The sequence below is a fragment of the Xyrauchen texanus genome, chromosome 45 (assembly GCF_025860055.1).
Source record: "Xyrauchen texanus isolate HMW12.3.18 chromosome 45, RBS_HiC_50CHRs, whole genome shotgun sequence".
Lineage (NCBI taxonomy): Eukaryota > Metazoa > Chordata > Actinopteri > Cypriniformes > Catostomidae > Xyrauchen > Xyrauchen texanus.
The window spans coordinates 11,080,391-11,102,487 of NC_068320.1; the positions used below are offsets into that span (position 1 = coordinate 11,080,391).

The following is a 22,097-nucleotide window of genomic DNA, read 5'->3' on the forward strand; positions in this document are numbered from 1 at the left end:
ATAACTGAGGCAACACATCCTCTTCCCCATGGTTTTCCTTCACTGCATGTTAGGGAATTAAAAGTATACTAATCACATCCAATAATCATGTTAATTTACTGTCTTTTGACAAGTGTATGTGCATAAATTCAAGATTTGTCAATAACACTGGAAACACTGCATGGGCTGTCTCTGGGAATGGTTTTGGAACCCTGGAGAGAACAAGGGTAAGTCATGAGTAATTGTAAAGGGTTGCCCTCTAGTGGCATTTGAGTAAAGTTTAGTTTTTTGTTGTATAATTTGTCATGTTGTAACAAGTCTTTTCCAATCCAGTTACCCTGGCCTATAGGGGTTCAGTGTCTTGCCTAAGGGCACAACAATATTATCCTGTTTCCATTCCTGTATCTTCAGTGTTTAGGGTTGCCACCCATCCCGTAAAATATGTATAAACCATCCAAAATGTAAATAAGGTAAAGACAAATAATCGATATATATATATATATATATATATATATATATATATATATATATATATATATATATATATATATATATATATATATATATTTATTTATTTATTTATTTTTTAAACATATAAATTATGTATTTCTTTTTATAAGTCGTGGGTCAGGGAAATTCTCATTTTAGCATATAAGAAAGGATATAATTTTTTTTTATTAATAACACATTTTAACGATGCATTTATTGCTAAAGGTATGGAGGATGTGGTTATAAAATTAATATATATATATATATATATATATATATATATATATATATATATATATATATATATATATATATATATATATATATAATGTATAAACAACACAAAATGTATACATAAATAAAATAAAGAAGACAAATAATCGAAAAATAAAAATAAATGTATTTTTAACATAAAAAATTATGTATTTTTTATATGTCGTGGGTCAGGAAAATTCTAATTTTAGCATTTAAGAAAAGATATGCCATTTTTTATTAATAACACATTTTAACTTTTAAAGTATCCCTTATTTTAAAACTTAAAATGTGGCAACCCTAGTTGCAGCATCAATCTAGAAGGCAGAAGAGCCTTTTTAGGGACTATAAAGTCTCTGGATGCTTTAGACAGGACATATATTTGTTTATGTTTATAGCTGGGGACTGGATGAGTAATTACAAACATTTAATACATCAACAAACCATTATGCCTACCAGAGCACAAATATCTTAGCAATGCGATAATTCACCTCAATGCTCATTTCTGAGTCACGATGCAAATGAAAGGCATTGAACAAGGCGGTGTTCTCAGGTGAGGTCAAGCCGGCTGCAGCTGCAGGGAGCGAAGCGGATCGGTTATTCTGACTCGATTATTCAGTTCCTGTGCGCTCACACAGGGAGCAGCTGCTTCTGTCTGCTTGTCAGCACAAACATGGCGAGAGTGGCAGCAGATCGGGAGCCAGAGAAGTGAAATAAAGCGGTTTAGTTCTGTTTTACTGATTTTAAGAGTCATTGAAATACACACAAGCGGCCCGAGACGTAAATTAAAGCGCTTCGGTCTTTTTTTACTGAGTTGGATATTGTTTAAAACACATATCAGGATTTGTTCGATATTTTCAGTGCAGGTAAGTTTCACTTCAACACAATGTACAAGACAGCAACAACGCATGAAGGCCTCGTTTATTTACTTCATAAGCTCATATAGGCCGGATTTGTCCCATTTAAAGACGTATACAGGCATATTTCATTCCATTTGCTAATGCGTGCATTGCAATTGCTCATACGCAGTGTTCGATATTTGAACAAACCCTTAAAGGTGCTAAGTTTGAGAAGGCCGTTTTGCTACAGTTGCTTTTTTGTTAGCTGTTAAAATCGCTTACAGCACCTTAAACCCTCACTATATATATATATATAATATAGAATAATTGTGTTTTCTTAACGTATTTATTCAAATTAACGAATTCATAAAATGAATCCATTTTAATCTTTAAACTATAACATTATTAACTTAATTATTATTTAATATCTAAATGTATTTATTTATCTATGTATAAACAGGGCTGGAACCATGACTGCAAACACAGGTGGCGGTGGCTGTTTATCCATGAGTCTCTCTGCCCTGAAGAGAATGGATCCTTACATCAGCAGCATCATAGACCTGGCCAGCCAAGTAGCACTGTACACTTTTAACAACACCACCAATGAATGGGTAAACAATATCAACACCTTTAATGACTAGTAATGGATGGGAATATATATTAATACTTTTATTAAGGTGTGAACACATATTAAAATGTTAAAATAAAATGTATTTTGTCTGCATGCAAACATCTCATGTTGTAAAAAGTAATGTGATCGTTATTTTCATTTCCTCTAGGAAAAGACAGATGTGGAGGGAACTCTGTTTGTCTATAGCAGGTTTGTGAGTTTTCAGATGTGTTTCTAGCAGTGTAGCAACACACATGTATGTGTGGCTAAGAGATTAAAACCTCAACCTTCTGATTATAAATAAATACACCAATCAGCCACAACATTAAAACCACCTGCCTAATATTGTGCATGTCCTCCTCGTGCCACCAAAACAGCACCAACCCGCATCTCATAATAGCATTCTGTAATGATATTCTTCTCACCACAATTGTACAGAGCAGTTATGTGAGTTACAGTAGACTTTGTCAGTTCGAACCAGTCTGGCCATTCTCCATTGACCTCTCTCATCAACAAGGCATTTCCATACACAGAACTACTGCTCGCTGGATGTTGTTGTTGTTGTTTTGTTTTTTTTTTTGTTTTTTTTATACTGTTCAGAGAAATTCTAGAGACTGTTGTGTGTGAAAATCCCAAGAGATAAGCAGTTACAGAAATACTCAAACCAGCTAATATGGCACCGATAATCATCCAGTGAGCGGCAGTTCTGTAGACGGAAACACCTTGTTAATGAGATAGGTCAACAGAGAATGGCCAGACTGGTTCGAACTGGCAAAGTCTATGGTAACTCAGATAACCGCTCTGTACAATTGTGGTGAAATGAATATAATCTCAGAATGATATTCTGAGATACGGGTTGGTGCTGTTTTGGCGGCATGAGGGGGATCTACACAATATTAGGCAGGTGGTTTTAATGTTGTTGCTGATCGGTGTATATAAAGTATATGTATGTATATATAGATAGGGGTTGCACAGACTAGTCGACTACAACTAACAAAGTCAACACCGTTAGCCTGACCTTGCTCACCACATGATTTATAAAACACCTCTGTAGGAAATAAAGCTGGTGTGAAGCCCGGTGGCACTGCACTGAAAAGGTGCAGTGGCTCAAATATAGGCTGTTTTGTTCTTGTCAGACTAATAATAAAAGATGCATACATAGAATTCACTTCATAACTGGTGTTTGTTTATTGAGTTGCTCTGCTCAATAACGCAAAGCATTGCATCGATGTGTCGACAACAGTTTTATACATTCTCCATATCTGTATTGCACATAGCATTGTATTAACACTGATAATGTTCAGAAACATTCCATAGTCTACTTTGATAAAGATGACACAAATGCTGCGGTATCCTGCAATACGTGCAAATTGGACTTCAAATATAACCGAAACACTAGAGTAATGCTGACCTGAATGCTGTTCGCTCCATGTTGAAGTCCAATGACATGACAGTATACATTCCGATTGTCAACTTTGGTTGTTGGGACGTCTTACCTAGATGCCGTTTGCACCTTCAAGAATGTGATTCGGTTATAGTTTAGAAAAGCACTTCAAGATTGAGTCCAGTGACATGAAGGAATGCATCCCCATTTTCGTCTGCACGGTAGATCCTGTTGCTGCCCAAAACCATCTGAACAAGCAGCTGCAAGAGGAGGGGGAACCGCCTTCAGCTACAGATAGTCCAGGCTAAGCTAAATATGTTCAGACACTTATGTTATCTTGCTATGTTACAGCTCAACGTATGCCTACCTATTGTGGCACACTTGCATTACGATTTAAGTTTATTTAGTCTGATCCGTTTACATACGAACAACGCTCAGACAGTCGCTCATTTCCCCCTCAGGTGTCAAACTTTTACTTTGCGCATTTCTATGGCAACCTATAGGACCCCAGTTGATTTGGGGGTGAAATAACTTCACGACTTGTCGAATTTGACTCAACTAATGAACTCGACTAGTCTACTATTAAACATAAGTAGTCATGCAACCCCTTATATGTGTACAAACACAGTTGTTTACGTCCTTCAGACTTACAAACTGAAGTTTCCCCACTAGTGTTATGGATTATAAACGTTAATTCTTTGTGTATCAGGCTTGCTTTCCCCAGACATGGCTTCACCATCCTTAACCGCTTGAGCATGGAAAATCTGACTGAACCCATCACTAAGGACTTAGATTTCCAGCTGCAGCATCCGTTTCTCCTGTACAGGAATGCTCGATGTGAGTCTCTCCATCTGTTGAATCCCTCAAATGCATGGGTGTTATTGATGTTTAGCTCGTTGCCTATTGCGGCCTCAAAAACTCCTTTGCCAAGAATTGAATGTCTTGTATAAATATAATTATGCATATGTTTGGGTAATTTATTGGTTGGTTGTTCAAGATCTTAAGTCTAGTCTTACATTTGTCAGTCTTCATTCAGTCCATCATAATTTTTTTTGCTGAAAGTATGCTATTCCATTTGAATATGTGCATTTGATATTTTGATATAGTAATATTATTCACTATTAAGGTTTTCTGTCATTTAAAAAGGCAGTTCATTACAGATTTATTACCTCTTTAATGGTATTACTTTCTGCGTATTGTTGTGTCCACTCCAGGAAGTAGTGTTGATTGATTGTTTTAGGGAGTAGGCGTAGAGAGAGAGAAGCCGCATAAATCACGTGTAATGGTAAATGGATAAAATGTAAACTTGTAGTTGTACATTTTTCTTTATTTAAAATGATGGAAAACATTTGAAATTATCTGTTAAAAAAAAGTAATGGTTGACTGACAAGTGCAAGTCTGGTTAAAGTGATCTTGCTCACACAAACATGCACTGAGAGTGTGTGTGTGTGTGTGTGTGTGTGTGTGTGTGTGTGTGTTTGTTTGTGTGCGCGCGCGCGCGCATGAGAGAGAGAGAGCGAGAGATAGAAGCTGCATATCAATCAGGTAAAGATAGATAAAATGACTATTGAAACGCTACATGCTTTGGGTTTAAACACCCAAATCGCTGATATATTTTCAAACTGGTATGATAAGTGCCACATCATTATATTCTAATATGTTCTTGCACACATATTCATCAAATGATGATACTAATTGCAAGTGTTTACCCACCAGTGTCAGCCAAAGTAGGAGAACTACCAAAGTAGTATTAGTGCATCCCTAGTGTGTGTGTGAAAGAGAGAGCCCAGGGTTTGCATTCTTTCAAAAATTAAAGAACTTTACAGAAGTAAAAGTGTGTCTGGATTGAGAGAGCTGTCAGACTGGCGTCTTTGGTGCGAGAGAGAGAGAGAGCGAGATCAGAGATCGCTGGCAGACATGCCTATATGAGAGGCCACTAGAGCCACAGTGCCTTATATGGTGTAGAGGAGTGTGTGTGTTTCTCTCCTAGTTTCCTGCCAGCATCACAGACCCAAGCAGCCAATCCTGATTAGATAAAAACCCTCTTACACACACTTCCAAGTAAACTCTTGATAAAGACACATAGAGATATGTGCAGGAATTAATGCCGATCAAATGCTTTGTAGTTGCCGGTTTGTTTCCGCTTGTGCAAAACTGATGTTTTTATAGATTTACAGAAACAAATGATGGGAACTTTACACTGTCTGTTTCCATGTCTTCATTTAGGTGATATTTTACTGGTCAAGGGTTTCACTGATTACGTATTTGCAAGTGCATTACAAGTTAATGAATGTTAATGTCAGACAAAACAAAAATTTTACATTTTCTGAATAAGACTTGCCACCAGGGTGTTTATGCAGTTGGTAAGGTGTTCTGAGTAGTTGTTGGTTCTTTGCTATGAGATCATTGTTTGGTGTTTACTTACTGGCCCAAGTCAAAAGAGCCTGCCTCTGAGTCTCTGTGAAATTCCGATCCCTAGATATGACGCGGGTCCCTCGTTTTATGTAAGTCTATGGTATTTTTTATTTATTTATTTTATTTTTTTGCCGCATTTCATCATCCACTAAGTGAAAATCTTGCACTTAATCTCTCAGAGAAGTTGTAACCACAAGATTCCTGTCTATAGCACAAATGTTTTGGGATGAGTTGCATACTGAAGTTTAATTCTTCGGGTTAGGGGTTTGTCCAATTGCGCTTCCACAGTCACACGAGTGCAGAGTGTGCTGGATTCTGTCAGCTCGCCTTTTATACAAACTCAGTTGTGATTTGTGATGGTGTGTGTAATAGCAGAAGACTTTAAGCAGGACTCTTACCTCCCGGCTGCACATGCGTGTAGCCCAGCTCTTTCTCAGAGACCAGCTTCCCTTTGAATCGCACCTCCACTTCCTCTTCCAGTCGCTCGTGTTTCAGCCTTCGCTGGTTGAACAGCCCCCGTAGCATCTTTAGTCTATGAGGGTTGAATCCTCTGCTGATAGAAGCTTCAGTCTGTTTGAAGCTGGTCAGAAGTTCAGTCTCCTCAGCACTCTCCTTGTGGATTCAACTCCATTCAGTAAAACATGCAGCGAATGCACTCTGACGAACAACCTAGGGCGCAGAGTTCAGATCTGTGTTCTTTTAAGTTCAGCCTTAAAAGATCTTGCAATGTGCTCTCAACCTTCTCTCACGGTCTTCCTTCTGGCTTGTTCTCCTTCCCCTGCTCTCTCTCTTTCTGAGTGGTGTGTGTGTTCGTCTGTTCCCAGGCAGTATTTTGTTTGTGTTTTTTCGCAGGCGCTGACCAATGCTGTGCTCCTTGCTCTAAAAATGAGTGTACAAGGGGGCACAAGCCCCTGATCTCTCTCTCTCTCTCTCTCTCTCTCTCTCTCTCTCTCTCTCTCTCTCTCTCTCTCTCTCTCACTTTTCTGTTTTGGGTTCTGTTATCTCTTTGCTACTTGTGGAGGTAAATGGAACTGGTCTTGATTCAGCTGTCTGCACCAGACTCTAAGATTAGTCCTCAAACCTCTTCATCATGATGTTTAAACGATTTGAACCCATCACTGAAATCTCTAGCTGTTTCCTATGTGGTCTTACCTTAAAATGAACACTGATACTACTGGGTGCTTGGAGACTTCTGGATACATAGATTCTCGACAGGCACAGCACTTGGCTTTGTTTTTGCTTGGGGATTTGGGAGTTTGGACTCTCTGGGAAAGGAATGTCAAGTTAAGTGGAGTGGGTGTATGTAGTGGCATTGTGAGTGCATGTGTGCGCACGCTACGGGATGGCTGTCAGTTTCATTGGTTATTTTTCTGCTAATAATGTTCCAACTAAGTCTGATCATGTGCTAAATGTTGATAATGTTTTTTCAACCGTTTTTCATAATAGTTTGGAACAATATTGTGTTTATTTATTTTCGCAGTGTCCATCTATGGCATCTGGTTCTATGACAAGGAAGACTGTCAGCGTATCGCAGAACTCATGAAGAAGTGAGTTTATTATCCTTTTGCAAACTCGCACACCTATCTTTTCTCTCATTAGAGATGGGAATCATATGGAACCATTGCGATTATGGTTCAGACAGGGTTCGTACAAGGTGCTTGAATTACTTGAATTTGGCTTTTTCAAATATAAGTCTTGGAGAACCCTTGAAAATAGCAACTGTTACCAAGAGGTGCTTAAAAAGTTATTTAATTATAGAAAATATTAAAATATGTTGCTTAAATAATTTAATAAATGAAATGTATTTATTTTCTGAAAAACACGACGACAGATCACTAGACCGCTGCTGAAGCAGACAGTGCAAAGATGACGCTGTCACATGGCACCTGTTACTTTATGCAGCGCTGTTCAGAATGGACCAATCACAATCAAGTGTTACATATATGTTTTATAGAGACTGCTGTGGCGGATTTAACAAGTTTGAATTCTTGCAATTTTCAGTTTTACTTACAATTTACTCTCCAGGGTGAAAAAATTATACAAGATGTAAGACATTCTGTGATTTGAATGCAGATCAGTGGAAGATTCAGTTTTGTGAGCCGTCTAGCACCACCTTGTGTAAAGAGAGCTTTGTGTCTCACAAAAATAAGTTATTTCTGACTACATTTGGGTCAATATCAAAATATGTTGACAAATATGTCCCTTGCTTTTTTAGTCATGAAAAAGCTTACAAATAGTGAAAAATTTAATTAAAGGTATTATTCTATAACCTAACCTTTAATGATATGAAATGGCTTGACTCTGGTTTGCAAATTTTTTAGAAACAATATTTGACATTGTCCCCTTCATCTGGTCCAAAAATTCTAATCCATGTAAAGTTATTTGTGTTTATATTTTGTACTTATTTTTAATAAAAGCATTAGTGCATTAGGCTGAAAAATAAGTGCAAAAAAGCAAAACAAAATGATTATTCATAATTTAATAAGAATGTTTGTCCTTTGATTTCATGGCATTGGTGTTATGTTAAAACCTTTTTTTCTTTTGTTTTAACATTGTTTACATTTGTGGAAAATAATTTTTAAGGTCAAAGTTCAGAGGCTGCTTAAATATGCATATAATGATTTTCGCAGCATGTTAAGAAGTTATTAATTCTTATTTAAATTAATATTTTCTCACAAATATATTTGGTGTTGTTCCTCATTGAACCCTGAAAATGTGGTGTTGTAACCCATTTAACCCTCATTAGTGTTAATTAACTTCATTCGTGAAACTAAATGAAATAATAAAATAAAGAACAACAGCCAAGTTGTCCTTTATGGATAAAAATCTATGTCAACATAATACAAAATGTTTTCATCCGTGTTTATAGGCAAAAACTGGACTAAATGGAAAATTTCAATATTTTGTTAGTTGGAAAGCCCAATTTTTCAGAATAACCCATTTGCAATTTTGGTCAGTTCCTCACATAAATCTGTTGTGATTTTAGAAAGCATGAAACATAGCACACAAGTCACATGGACTGTTTACGAACCCAGTTATTTACTTTTATTGGAAAGCGAAGTGCGTTTTAATGGAGCACACTTCAGTTGCACATCAGTTTCATCATGAATGAACCAAGAATTGTTACTGTGAGAATGTGGTTAAAGATGCTCATTGAGATGTTGTACATTTAATAAGTGGTGTTTTATAAAAATAAATTAACTAAATGGTTAAAATACTTGTATTTAAAATTAACAAAATAAAGAATTTGTTTTAATGATATCTCGAGCATAGTCCTTGAAAACAAATAATAATGTGCTTGAAAAGTTCTTGAATTTAACTTTGAAGCATCTGTACAAACCCTGTTCAGAGTTCAGTTCCACTTAACGATTCTGATTCCATTAACGATTCTTGGTCGTACTTTTAAGAAAGCACCAGCAAATAATGTTTCCTAGCTTGAGTAAAGAACTAATCCATCATTAGACCAGATGATTCAAACCTATATCTCAACTCATTCAATAAAAAGAACCGGCTCATAAGAATCGGTCATTTGTGAATCGGACTACACTGGTCTCATTGTATGTTTGTTGTGAGCAACTAGCAAAGTGAATTAAATAGAAAGATGAGTTGTCTATTTATTGACTTTGGATTAATTTGTCTTTCTCTCTGATCACAGACCGCAAGCACGCAGGTTAGCTAAAACACAATTTGTTTTGCCATGGTTCTGTAGATTTAGTAGGGGCACAGCACCACTGCTGAAAAGCGGTGGAGGAAACACTCATATATTTCGGTGTGTTTTCATTCATGTTAACAGTGGACATTCGAGAGTCGTTAATGGAAAAAATGTCAAATGATTTGGCTTGAGTATTTATTAATTTTTTTAAATGAGCTATATAGCTTGTTAATTTAGCTTAACTATTACTTAATTCTCACTTTCTCACAAAAGCACTCTAACTCTCTTTTCCTGTGTATGTTGCATGTATCAGTTTGGCAGGGCAGGAGCAGCAGCTACAGGCAGAGATTGAGAGCGGCTGCATCTCACCACGTTCAGCAGAGCAGGGAGTGGATATAATGCAGATGCTCACTAAAGCACGACAAGACTTTGACAAGGTGACACACGTTTGTATAAAGTCTTGTGTGGCATAATTATACAAGTATACTCTATATGCATTAGAGGCAGCGTTTCTCAGATGAGTAGATTACTCTCTTTTTTTCTTCTTCTTTAGGGCAAACTCAGCTCTGAGCCGAAAGAGATTGGAAGTGGTGGAGTCATCTATGGAAACCCACATCTAATCAAACCCATTCCTCTAAAACCAGCACAGGACACACACATTCAGGGACAAACACAGCAGGTATGCTATTCACTTATTCTCTTTGGTCACTGCTACACCACATCAGATATAATATGTAATCTCTCGCTGTCTCTCCCAGGATGGAGAGATGAACTCAAAGCATCGCTCAGTGGTCACTTTGTTTGGTTCTCAGTCAAAGCCGGAGTCAGTCTTCCCACAGCCCAGCGCAAGTGTCAGCAGAGTGGGTTCGGCTCGGCCTGCAGTGGCTCGCTCACTGTCTTATGATGACCCGGCCCCAACAGGGGGCGCTCCGTCGTCCAGCGCTCCCATGCAGCACTGTCCAGCCATCCACAAACTCATGTCTGGGTCACTGCTTCAGCCCTTGTCTGAATCCCCAGAGAGTCGTCTGTGTGAAAACGGGGCAGTCCAGAACCAGCTTGACCCTATACAGAGACTTCTCATGAACCCTCCTCTTTTGGCAGGGGCCCCGGTGCTGCCTGCTCTACAGTTAAGCCAAGGAGAGAGCGGGGTGGGGCCCCAATTCCACCCAAAAGCAAAAGCCACAGGGCCAATCCCGCCTCAGCACTTGATGTATCTACCAGTAAAAGTGCCCCCTACTGGTGTGGGAGGGAACGTGGTTTCACCTCATGAGCTTCTCCAGAGGCTCACATTGGTGCAGCAGGAACAGGAGCTTCATCCCCATCAGGAGCTCCTACAGCCCAACTTGGCCACCAGCAACTGTAGTATCAGCAAGAGTAATCTGACACAGGTAAAATAAACCACTATTCATCACTAGATGGATGAAGCCCCATTCACACCGCCAGTGGCTTTGTTGCTGCATGTCACCAGTCACTGTACTCATTATCGCCAGTAAGCATTTTTACCGGCAATACATCACAGAAAAGATGTATTGCCAGTAAAACTAAGATATCATTCTGATTTGACAAGAAATCAGCTTTCTTGCTGATAAAAATTTACATTCTGCAGGGGAGAGTGTTTTAATATAAACTGCATCAGTGCTCACTGTATCAGATCATGAACAAGATGAACATACTACCAATGTACGAATCAAACTCACTCAGGATGCCAACAATTTCTGACACTGCTTTTCACACTGTTGTGCGTGGATGCCACTGAGAATAGCGTGAAACCTCCACACGCTATGTCTCCACGGTAACACGCTCAACAAGCCATGTGATCAGATGCACGGAGAGACTGTCTCAGACCTGGAGGCAACTGAGATTCGTCCTCCACCTCCCGGATTGAGGCGAGTCACTACGCCAACATGAGGACTTTGGGCACATTGGGAATTGGGTATTCCAAATTGGGGAGAACTTTTTTGAGGGAGTAATGTCCCAATTTCCACATATGTGGACATCATGTTTATCAACGGCTAAAGCGTGAAAAAGTGGCATATCAAACGAAACTAGAGTCTCCAAAAAAAAAAAAAAAAAAGTGTATAAATGGTGCTACTGAAATACAGAATAAAGTCAAATTAAATATTATACATGCATGGCTATTGCACGTGCTTAGGACACATGAAAAGCTGTTGTTCTCACAGGTTTTAAATCTGGCCTGCAAAATAATGAAATAACTTGGCAGCTCAGCTTAGTGCTGTTGCTAAAGGTGCTCCGCTGTGCTGTAATAGCTGGAGTGGATGGGAGTTTTAATGTGACCAGAAGTATTAATTGCATGCTGTTTTCAGTCACCACCTCCAAGGCCACAAGATTTAGCCCAAGGGCAGTGCCAGTCATTTTGATTAAGCCCATTACAGACCCCAAATCATTACCTTCTCACACATTTTAGATGTGGTACAAAAATTATTCTGAAGTCATGTCTATAACCTGTGATTTATTGTGTGCAGGTGATCTCACCACAGCGGATCCCAGCAACTGTAGCACCCACACTCTTGCTGTCACCAAGTGTGTTCACTCAATCTAAAGTCACCAAAGCTGTATCAGAACCAGAACCAGCTGAAACCAGAGCACTTAGCAAGAGTCAGCTACAGGCCACACTGCTCCATCTCATCAGGGTCAGAACCAAATCCATGGTCTTGCCATCTATAATACTCATATAATGATAATATTGTTGATGAAATTGAATCACTGCTCTGTTTCTAACACTTTGTTTCTCTCTTTCTATGCGTGATTCAGACTGATGCCTCATTCCTTGACACCATCTATGAAGCATATGTCTCCCGTCTCGCAACAGACTCCAGCTCAAAACCTTTCTGAAGCAGGAACACCCTCTGAACACAAGCACAGCTTGCACACCCTAAAGACATCCCATCTACATCTTATCTCAGGACTACCCCTGCTGTTGTGAGCATATCGCTTGTAGCATCTAGTGAGCTGAGTGCCTCAGTACCAAATTAAAGGGAAAGTTCACCCAAAAATGAAAATTCTCATCATTTACTCACCTCCATACCATCCCAGATGTGGATAACTTTCTTTCTTCTGCTGAACACAAATGAAGATTTTTAGAAGAATATCTCAGCTCTGTAGGTCTATACAATGCAAGTGAATGGTGACCAGAACTTTGATGGTCTAAAAAGCAGGTAAAGTCATCATAAAAGTAATCCGTATGACTCCAATGGTGTAATCCATGTTCTGAAGCGATCCAATTGGTTTTGGGTGAGAACAGACCAAAATGTGTAAAACCTGACATCTGCAGTCTTCTTGCAGATAATGATTACTCTTCCTTGCACTCTGCGCATGCGTCAAGCACTGTAATCAAAGTGTAATCGAGCTTGAAATCATGATCGTGCCTAGAGACTGCAATGGCAAGATTTTGAGTAAAAAAAAAAAGAGTTTCATTTTGGTCTGTTCTCTGCATTGATTAAAGCAGACTCATTTGGATTACTTTTATTCTGACTTTTTGCGTTTTGAAGCTTTAAAGTATTGGACCCCATTCTCTTTCATTGTTAGGACCTACAGAGCTGAATTGTTTTTCTAAAAATCTTTATCAGCAGAAAAAAAGTCATACACGTCTGGAATGGCACGAGGGTGAATAAACGATGAGAGAATTTTTGGTGAACTATCCCTTTAACAACAGAAATACCAGTATGGTTGCAAATCAATGCGATCATCAGCACACTCTTAATTGGATGATCAGAATTTCATATCATCCTTGAATTTTAGATGGGTTTCACTAGTGAAAGAGGTTTTAAGTGTGAGTCTTAAGTATTTTATTATTTTATGGAAGGACAATTTTATAATGGATTTTACATAAAGCTTTCAGATAACAGTGCAGGAAATGTGAAATCTGTGTAAAGGTTGAATAGTGGAAAGACATTCTCCTTTTTATGAAGGTATAATTTTTACCCTTCCACATCTAAACGGACCCAAATAGGAATGGGTAAAAAAGTTTTAGACTGCACCATAGACTCGTAAAAACACAAAAGACATGTTGGCTGATAGAAATTACGATTGGCTCATAACTGTTCAACATAACTGTCTTGGTTTCTACCATCTTAAAGGGATGGTTCACAATCACCACAAAATTCTATCATTATTTACTCACCCTCATGTTGTTTCAAACCTGTATGACTTCCATGGGACAAATGTAGAATAACATATTACTTTAATTGCATATTTCTTCCATAGGTCACACTTTATATTAGGTAGCCTTAACTACTATGTACTAACATTAAATACACACAAGACTATGAATTAACTGTGTAACAGCATGTTGTTCTGCAAAATTCCCACATTTGCTGCCACTGAGGTTAAGGTGCAGGTAGGTTTAAGAGTAGGGTTAGGATAAGGGGTGTGTTCGGTTTTGGGGTAAGGGTTGGGTTGGTGTTAGTAGTAAAGTTAACAGTGTAGATGTAATTAAATGCAAGTAATTTAAATGTAATTACAATGCAACAGCATACATGTACATTGTATCAAATGGTACATAGTAGTTAAGGCCACCTTATATAAAGTGTGTCCCTTCCATACAATGAAAGTAAATGGTGTCTAATTCTAAACAACTCTTTTGTGTTACACAGAAAAAAGTAAATAGTCAGAAACGTTTGAAGCAACATGAGGGTGATTAAAGTCATTTTTTGGGTGAACTATCCCTTTAATATCACAGCTAACAGAAACCACCCTCATTCTTGCACAAACCAGCAGGAATACTTTATCTATTTAGTCACATTTTCTTGCAGAGAAAAAAGAATATGGATTTTGTTTAAAAGATATACAAACAAAAAATGTACATATATACAGTATATTCTATTTTTCTGTGGTATGTCTCTTTTGTTCTCATTTTAATATGCTGGCATTTATTTTTTATGCCCCTTTTTTCAAAAAACAATCCTCATGTCATCAGTGTTTCACAATCAGCGTGTTAAATATAAATAAGCTGGCAATTGTTTTGTCTTCCATTCTTTTTTTTTTTTTTTATTATTAAAATAATATCCCAACACCCCATATGCTGTAAGTTCTCATTTTATTGGTTCTCTGGTTTTAATTTTAGAACACCTGTACATGCACACCAATGTACTGATAACTACCAAAAATTTGGTTATTCTAAATTCTGATAAGGCAAAAAAGCTGTTTAAATGAGATTAGAAATATAGGATTATTCTTTGCTTTTGATGTCAAAATGTTAATACGTGCTGTAGTAGGGAGCAAGGCTGTCAAAAGGAAAATCGCACGATGAAGCAGGAATGGCATTCCATAAGGATGTTTATTATGGAGCAGAGGTGCAAAATGTGCAAACAAATAATGTAAGAGCGAACATAAAAACCAAGGTTACTTTAAACTAAGTCTAAAAACTAGAAATGTTAGGAGTACTAAAACAGCACCCACTCCCATCCCTAACAAAAAAAGCCAGAGTCTTCTGCGTGCAAGCAGTTCTAATAAACAACCTTGTTTAACTTGCTCCAGACATGATCAGTCCAATTTAGTTCTAAATAAAATAAACCCTCACACACTTATCAAATTACATTGAATAAAATAATAAGAAGAGAAAAATGAGAGTTAAAAACAACAGTAAATACATGAATGGGTCAGATAAAAAAATGAGCATTTGCACATTAAAACGGTTTTCTTGAAACTAATAGCCAAAATGAGCGCTCCCCCATTAGGTGCGTGCTTCCCTAATCTGACTACCTGATTGGTCCCTATCCCTACACCCACCCCTTACCCTAACCATAGTAGGAGTCATTGGTCCCTGGCCCTATTCCTAAAGGCCACCCCTACCCTTAAACATAACCATACTATTGCATCAAAACCAGCACGACCCCGGTTAAGTTGTCAATTGTTCTTACTTAAAACATTTATGACCTGACCCCAATAAATGAAAATCGTTTAAGGTGTGCATGACCTAACATGTTGTCAGTTTATTAAGCATAATCAGTGTAAAGTTGTGCTTGTGAACACGCACACTAATGTATGATTTAGTCAAATTGAACAACAGGCTACATATGGCTGTTATGGCTGAAATTAAATGAAGCCTATTAGAAAGGTTTCAGAATAACATGCATGCTAGCATTCATAACAGTCAATAGTGGGAGTGCTGACTGTACTCTGAAGGGTTTAAACGACCTACAGCCCTCAAATGCCTATTAACAGTTAAATGTTTTAAATACTTGGTTAAAAACAATATTTTCAATAAGGAGACATTCTGCAATTTGCCAGTCTCTCCAGTTAATAACTGTTTGTGTGGGTTTATGTGCAGTGGTTTTAAGGTCAACCATTAGACGGTTGCTATTCTAAGCATTAGAGCTGATGAACTCATGAGCAATCGCAAACAAGAGCTTTAATCTAAATAGGCATGCCAACAGCTTGATTGCTGCTAGGAATGCACGCGCTGCTGTTGCATAAATTGGAGTGGGGTGTGGATGAAGGATGCAAACTATACCCTTTATAGTGTGTGTGTGTGTGTGTGTGTGTGTGTGTGTCAGCTGATAGCGTGAAAACTCCAGCAGTAGCTTTAAACCCACTGATCTGTAAGGTCTATCCCACTCCCTAGTCTCTCCACACACTGCCCCATTTCGACCCATCTGTTCAACTACAGGAAACAAGGAAGGGGCCCTGAGAGATTCTGCATGTGTCTTTACCTCAGGGTATGTTTGTACCCTGTGTAGCTTGATAGGTCAGTAATTACAATTTGGTTTTATTACAACTTTCATGTTTGACATAAGTAGGGTCCTGTTTCCTGACATTTAGATAAAGGTGTAATATATCAAGACCTAATAACACCAAACAAACAGTAAAATAATGCATAAGTGTTTACAGAATTCTAGGTTGGGATCTGACTAAAATATAGGGGGAATATACAATATTAATTTTTTAGTCGAGGCTAAACTGAATGAATCTTTTCTCTATACGTTCTGCATCCCTCTCTTTGCATTCTTTTTTCTTCTTTTTTTTACTGTATATGAGTTAATTCAATTCCTAAAAATCCAACCCAACAAACACACATACTAATACGTTTAAAATGTTTATTTCTCATAAGGGCAGGGCAGTTTTATATGTTTGTATAACTTAATTACTGTCACTTAAATTTCTGACTGATATCCTCATCTCATATCCAGTAGCATATACATCAACTCATAGCTGGTGTGTATGTCTGGAGGATGGAAGCCGTGATTGAGACTAACTGGGTCATAGGGAGAAATCCAGAGCACAACATCTGGACCCTCATACTCCAGTGTATGTGTATGCGTTAGGGAATCAGTATGTGGATTGCTGTTTTAATAATGCTGTATAAATAAACTGAGTAATTTGTCTGTTAAAACCATTCTGCTGATATTAAAGTCAAATGAGATTTCACTGGAGGACAGATGATTGGGATGGGTGGATCAATCCCAAAGAATCAGTAGTTCCGGTATTGAGGTTTCTAAGTGTTATTGATTCTAAACTAGTGGCTTTATTATTTATTTACCATGAAAATCACAGCATATCATAAGCATATAATTATCTTAGTAAATAGTTGTGTACGATGGGAACTATTTCTCCGTCCACTCATCTTAGTGCACAGAACTGCTGAAAGACACATGTAGTCACAGACAGCAATCATGCCACTCAGTCACAGTGCTCGTTCAAACAAGAGGGAGCAAATAAATAGCATCTGAGGTTAATAGATCTGTTCAGATTGTTGTCCACAAACCTGAAAGATAATTCAACATGGGTTCCCTCTTGATTTTCCTATGGAGTTTTATAATAGGTTTTTTGAACTTATGAGAAAAGTAAGGTCTGTGGTAAACATTACTTGGCGATACGTGGACATTTTGTTCTACAACATAAATGACAAACTTTCATGCTTCAAACCTGAATTTCGAAGCAGTATTGAATTACAAACTTCACAGCAGCAGGGTCTGGGTATCTCAGAGAGTATTGAAGCTGACTACCACCCCTGGAGTCACAAGTTCAAATTCAGGGCATGCTGAGTGACTCCAGCCAGGTCTCCTAAGCAACCAAATTGGCCTGATTGCTAGGGGGTGCAGATTAACATGGGGTAACCTCCTCGTGGTTGCGATTAGTGGTTTTCGCTCTCAATGGGGTGCGTGGTAAGTTATGCGGGTATCGTGGAGAGTAGCATGAGTCTACGCAGTGTCATGTATGATGAGCTATACGTGATAAGATGCACGGTTTGACTGTCTCAGAAGCAGAGGCAACTGTGACTTGTCCACCACCACCCGAATTGAGGTGAGTACATTTTACGAAATTGTAAAATTGGCGACAGCTTTACACAGAAAAAGTTTGTTAACAATTTGATCACACTAAAATCATGTTAACACACATATAGTTTATGTCTTGTGGCTATACTTTTGAAACAGTGAGTATTTTAATGTTGACGGATTGCCCCTATTCATTTCCATTGTAAGTGTCTCACTGGAACACAGATTTTCACTATTTTAAAGAAAAGGGAGGGGCAAGTCAAATGTATTTTTTGTGGTAATCATTATTATACACAAATGCAGTTGATTTAGCTTAACTTATACTGAATGCAGAATATTCCTTTAACATGATTTTAGTGTGATTAAATCACTTCCTACATTGTTTCTGTGTAAAGTTAGAGCCAATTTTAAAACGTAAACCCTAAAACCGACTGAAAAAATTACGATTTAAACAACTTTACAGCTAAAATAATACATGAGTTTCAAAAGTAGAATTAATGTCACTGCTTTTATAAAATTATAAGCTTTACATTTCTGCCTATAAACCCTCCAAAAATTGGCCCCATTCACTTTTTGAACTTTTTTTTCAAGAAAAGTATGGACAAGTCAAAATCCTTTTTTGTTGTGATCAACATTATGCCACCAATTCTGTCTTTGTACCACCAAAGCTTAACTTGTATAAGAACCCAGAATATTCTGTAACTGAATCTTTCAACATCGTTTTTTGCTTTCTTAAAATCCAATAAAATCGATTGATGTAAAAACATTCATGTTCATGGTTAGGGAAGCACAGCAATTCACCACATGGCCAATGAACCCAACAGAGAAAGTCACAAAGGTTTATTTGTTTTTTAAATAAAAATATCTGGATCCCTGCATGATGATGTCAGACACACTGAAGAATTTTGTGAAGTTCTTGTGCATTTATTTGCTTTTTAAAATTTCTGATTTAAATTTTGTTATTGTCTGTCTTATATATAATGCTTTTTGTGTTTTTTTGTGTTTGATAACAGATGTAACAGATGTTTTGTTGATGTTTTGCAGATGTTGAGACTGCCTACAACCGATCATGCTTCTCCCGTGCTGCCTGACGGTGCGTGATACAGTGTGAAACTGCAGGATTCATATTGGATATTCACATGTGTTTAAAGGCCACGGCCCGGTTGAAAAAAGTTCCTTAAGTTAAGAAAACCCTTAGTTAGATACTTATCATGTTTCTCCTGCCTGAAGGCGCGCAATAACAACTGAAACTGCAGGATCCGTTTCTCTTACAGGCCACATCTGTAAATGATAAAAACACAAGTCTAATATTTTTTTATTTATAACAAAGTTATAAAATGTTTTTAAATAATCTTTAAAAAATATTTTTTAATGACCCAAGAATTAGCAAAAAAATCAACACGTTTTTTTCACCTTTATGAAGTAAAAGTGAGTCGTTCTTACCCATGCAAAACTCACTGCCACAACGCTTGTGTTGCGGGTGGTTGACAGAGCATTATTATGCTTTTGCTAGGATGTTCTAGGTGGTTGTTAGGTGGTTGCATAATGCCCAAAGTCAAAAGAGCCTACCTCCAAGTATTTTATATTCAGCCCCTATGGATGTAGAGGGCAAGCAAATGTAAACCAAGGGGATTTTTTTTGCCCATTTTATCATCTGCCAGGTGAAACAACAAGCCACAAAATTTGAGGTATCATTCATGTCTGTAGCGCAAACAGTGGGTGACCTATTACGCTCTGAAGTTTAATACTTGGATTTAGGGCTTTGTCTGAATCGCTAACCCTAAACATGAGCAATAGTAATAGTGACACTTGCCTTAGCAAGCAACTCACTAAGTGCTTAAGAGTGTTGGTTTGAGGTAACTATGTGTGTTTCCTTCTCTCTGACCTCACAGAGCAGGGCTGTCTCCAGAATCACTAATAATCCTCTTTGACACAAAAAACTCCTCTCTATCACTCTTTTTTCTTTATCTCTCTATTCCAATACATCTGCCCCTCACCCACTCTACATCTTCTGTCCTTCTCTGCCTCTCTCTCCCACAGAGGGAGGTGAGTGTAATCCATGTGGATTATCATAGTGGGGAGGGCAGACTATGTGTGTGAGCGCATCCGCTTCTGTTTCAGCATCTACAGTTCTTCCCAGCTGCGCTGAACACCGGATGATGATGAGAGAGATAAGGATAGAGAGTGAGGTTGCACTGCAAAAGTTGCATGTCAGACAGGGCGAAGACATCGTCGGTGGAAGTCTGAGAGGATTCTGGTAAACAAGAAGAACTTTCCCTTTTTTCTGTTTTTGATGATGAAAACATGTGGTAAAGAGAAGGATGGAAGGATGAGGTATAAACATCATGGGGGATAATCAGTAATGGAGAGAACAGAGCCGGACTTTATTATATCAGAAGAAGATTCTGGAAAATCTTCTCTGTCACCCCACATCTAAAGCTTCTGGAGTGTCTTGTGGGCTGAAGGATCCTGTGAGCTGGAGATCACACATCCTGCAGTTTTATGCACGTGGCAGAGGTTGGTGGGTAGGATGAGATGCACTGGCGTTGCGCTACTCTGGGTGCTGTTTTCAAGCTGGACCATCCAAACGCAAGCTCAGATGAGGATATCGCCTGAAATGTGAGTCCAGTTCCTCTCAGCACAAGTTTATCCTTCTTCACTCTCACACCAACTGCCAACAAATACAAAATCTATCCTAAAAACACAGAAAAAGACCTTTAGCTTTCTAGGCCCCTTTATTGCTACAAAAGTAACATAAATTCACACTTAATTCTCTGCCCTCGAGCATTTAAAAATGGCAATGGCAGGCAACACAGCTAACTTTTCTGAATAAAGTGCATTCATCTATGATGAGCCTCAGTTGCATAGAAAGGTAGCGTGTTTGCAAGAATGACAATATCTTAAAGTAAATACTCGTGACTCTGTGTCTTCCAGCACATATTGCCTCTGGTCAAGATTGACTGCAGGTGGTCAGTGAATAAGACGCAGGTTTTAGCGCTGAAATACCATTCCCTAATGCAGGGCTATTCAAATTCATCTGCAAGTGGTCAGATGGAAAAAAATGTTTGTAAACTTTTGTAAAATAAAATCTTCTATCAACAGATATCATTTTATTGCAGGCCTATTCATTTTGTACACTATATGAACAACACATCTGTGTTTTTAAATCAAAAAACTTTTATAATGAGAAATATTTCCACCTAACAGAGAATTCTGAAACAAATACAGGTAACTTGAGACAAAAAAAAATTATAAAAAATAAACATAAAATGTTTTCAAAATTGATCCATAACAAAGAGAGAGTTGTGTATATTAGACTGATACCAAAAATCGAATGTCTTGACCAAATTAATAAATATAACTTTTCTGTTTCTCCGAACTCGTGTTTGGCAATCGTTAATGGTTTAATTGGTTAAGTTCTTTGATCTTCACATTCCGTCAAAATGACGGATAATGATTTGTAGCGCAACCTCTGCACGAGACACTGTAAAAACATTGAGACAATTGAGAATTTTTTTAAAGCATGAATAGACATAATACAAGTTTGGTGTGAACAGCCCCTAAGACAACTGACAATCAAGCGGGCCACTGATCATTTTAAACGGGCTGGATTTGGCCTGTGGGACACCAGTTGAATAAGTTTTGTGAATTGGCCTGAGAGAAACGTAGAGCAAGAGAAAGAGAAAGAGAGATGGTTAACCTATGCCCTGACTCACAATACCACTCATAACACTCCTCTGAGAGCTCATGCAGAGTCTCCAAATCTCAACTTAATGCTCGCAGGTCATGACATACACACCTCCTTTCACCCCTTGAATACAGCCAAAGGCATCGTAAGCCAAAGCTTGACCTCCATTGGCAACATTGGCTTAAAATCCACACACACATGCTGTTTCCGCAGACTTCTTGATTCCTACAAGATCTTATTAATTTCCTGAAATCACACAAACTTTAAATCTTCACAGTGGCACATCAAAAGCTAAAATTCCCTGTGTTGTATTAATGTTAGCAATGTTTTCCTCTACCATCACATTTTGGTGACTGAAATATTTTGAAATACTAAGAATGAGAATCAATATGGATCAATGCTCTCACAAATTCAGCAAGTCTCTTATATTAAATTGCATTAAAAGAAGATTCTTCTGATTTCTCATATTTTCTTCCTGTGGCGTGATTTTGATGAGATTACACTGAGGGTTCAAGAAGAAGCCTCAAACACCCTCGCAAAGTGCACATTATGTCC

At 38.0% G+C, this 22,097-nt stretch overlaps 3 protein-coding genes across 7 annotated transcripts in view; 2 read left to right on the top strand and 1 right to left on the bottom strand.

The window, feature by feature from the left end:
- LOC127637204 (voltage-dependent L-type calcium channel subunit alpha-1C-like) overlaps nt 1–6,757 on the bottom strand; it is a 197,632-nt gene extending 190,875 nt beyond the window's left edge. The window contains exon 1 of the mRNA XM_052118155.1: nt 6,367–6,757. Within this exon, the coding sequence (XP_051974115.1) occupies nt 6,367–6,493 (127 nt within the window). The 5' untranslated portion in view covers nt 6,494–6,757. The remainder of the gene's footprint in view (nt 1–6,366) is intronic.
- dcp1b (decapping mRNA 1B) lies at nt 1,081–14,650 on the top strand. The gene is made up of 10 exons (XM_052118154.1): nt 1,081–1,586; nt 2,020–2,170; nt 2,339–2,379; nt 4,263–4,390; nt 7,449–7,515; nt 9,934–10,057; nt 10,174–10,299; nt 10,379–11,008; nt 12,104–12,271; nt 12,393–14,650. The coding sequence occupies exons 2-10, from the start codon at nt 2,030–2,032 to the stop codon at nt 12,471–12,473; spliced, it is 1,506 nt and encodes a 501-aa protein (XP_051974114.1). The 5' UTR covers nt 1,081–1,586; nt 2,020–2,029; the 3' UTR covers nt 12,474–14,650.
- Nucleotides 14,651–20,032: 5,382 nt separating this feature from the next.
- Nucleotides 20,033–22,097, top strand: part of cacna2d4a (calcium channel, voltage-dependent, alpha 2/delta subunit 4a) — a 42,402-nt gene continuing 40,337 nt past the window's right edge. For all 5 annotated transcript variants that reach the window (XM_052118805.1, XM_052118802.1, XM_052118801.1 and 2 more), the window contains exon 1: nt 20,033–20,473. In XM_052118805.1, coding sequence (XP_051974765.1) covers nt 20,385–20,473 — 89 coding nt within the window. In that variant the 5' untranslated portion in view covers nt 20,033–20,384. The remainder of the gene's footprint in view (nt 20,474–22,097) is intronic.

Coding starts and splice junctions, on each gene's coding strand:
- dcp1b (XM_052118154.1), top strand. CDS start 2,030: ATGACTGCAAACACAGGTGGCGGTGGCTGTTTATCCATGAGTCTCTCT. Junction 7,516..9,933: donor ATCGCAGAACTCATGAAGAA/GTGAGTTTATTA, acceptor TGCATGTATCAG/TTTGGCAGGGCAGGAGCAGC. Junction 10,300..10,378: donor TTCAGGGACAAACACAGCAG/GTATGCTATTCA, acceptor TGTCTCTCCCAG/GATGGAGAGATGAACTCAAA.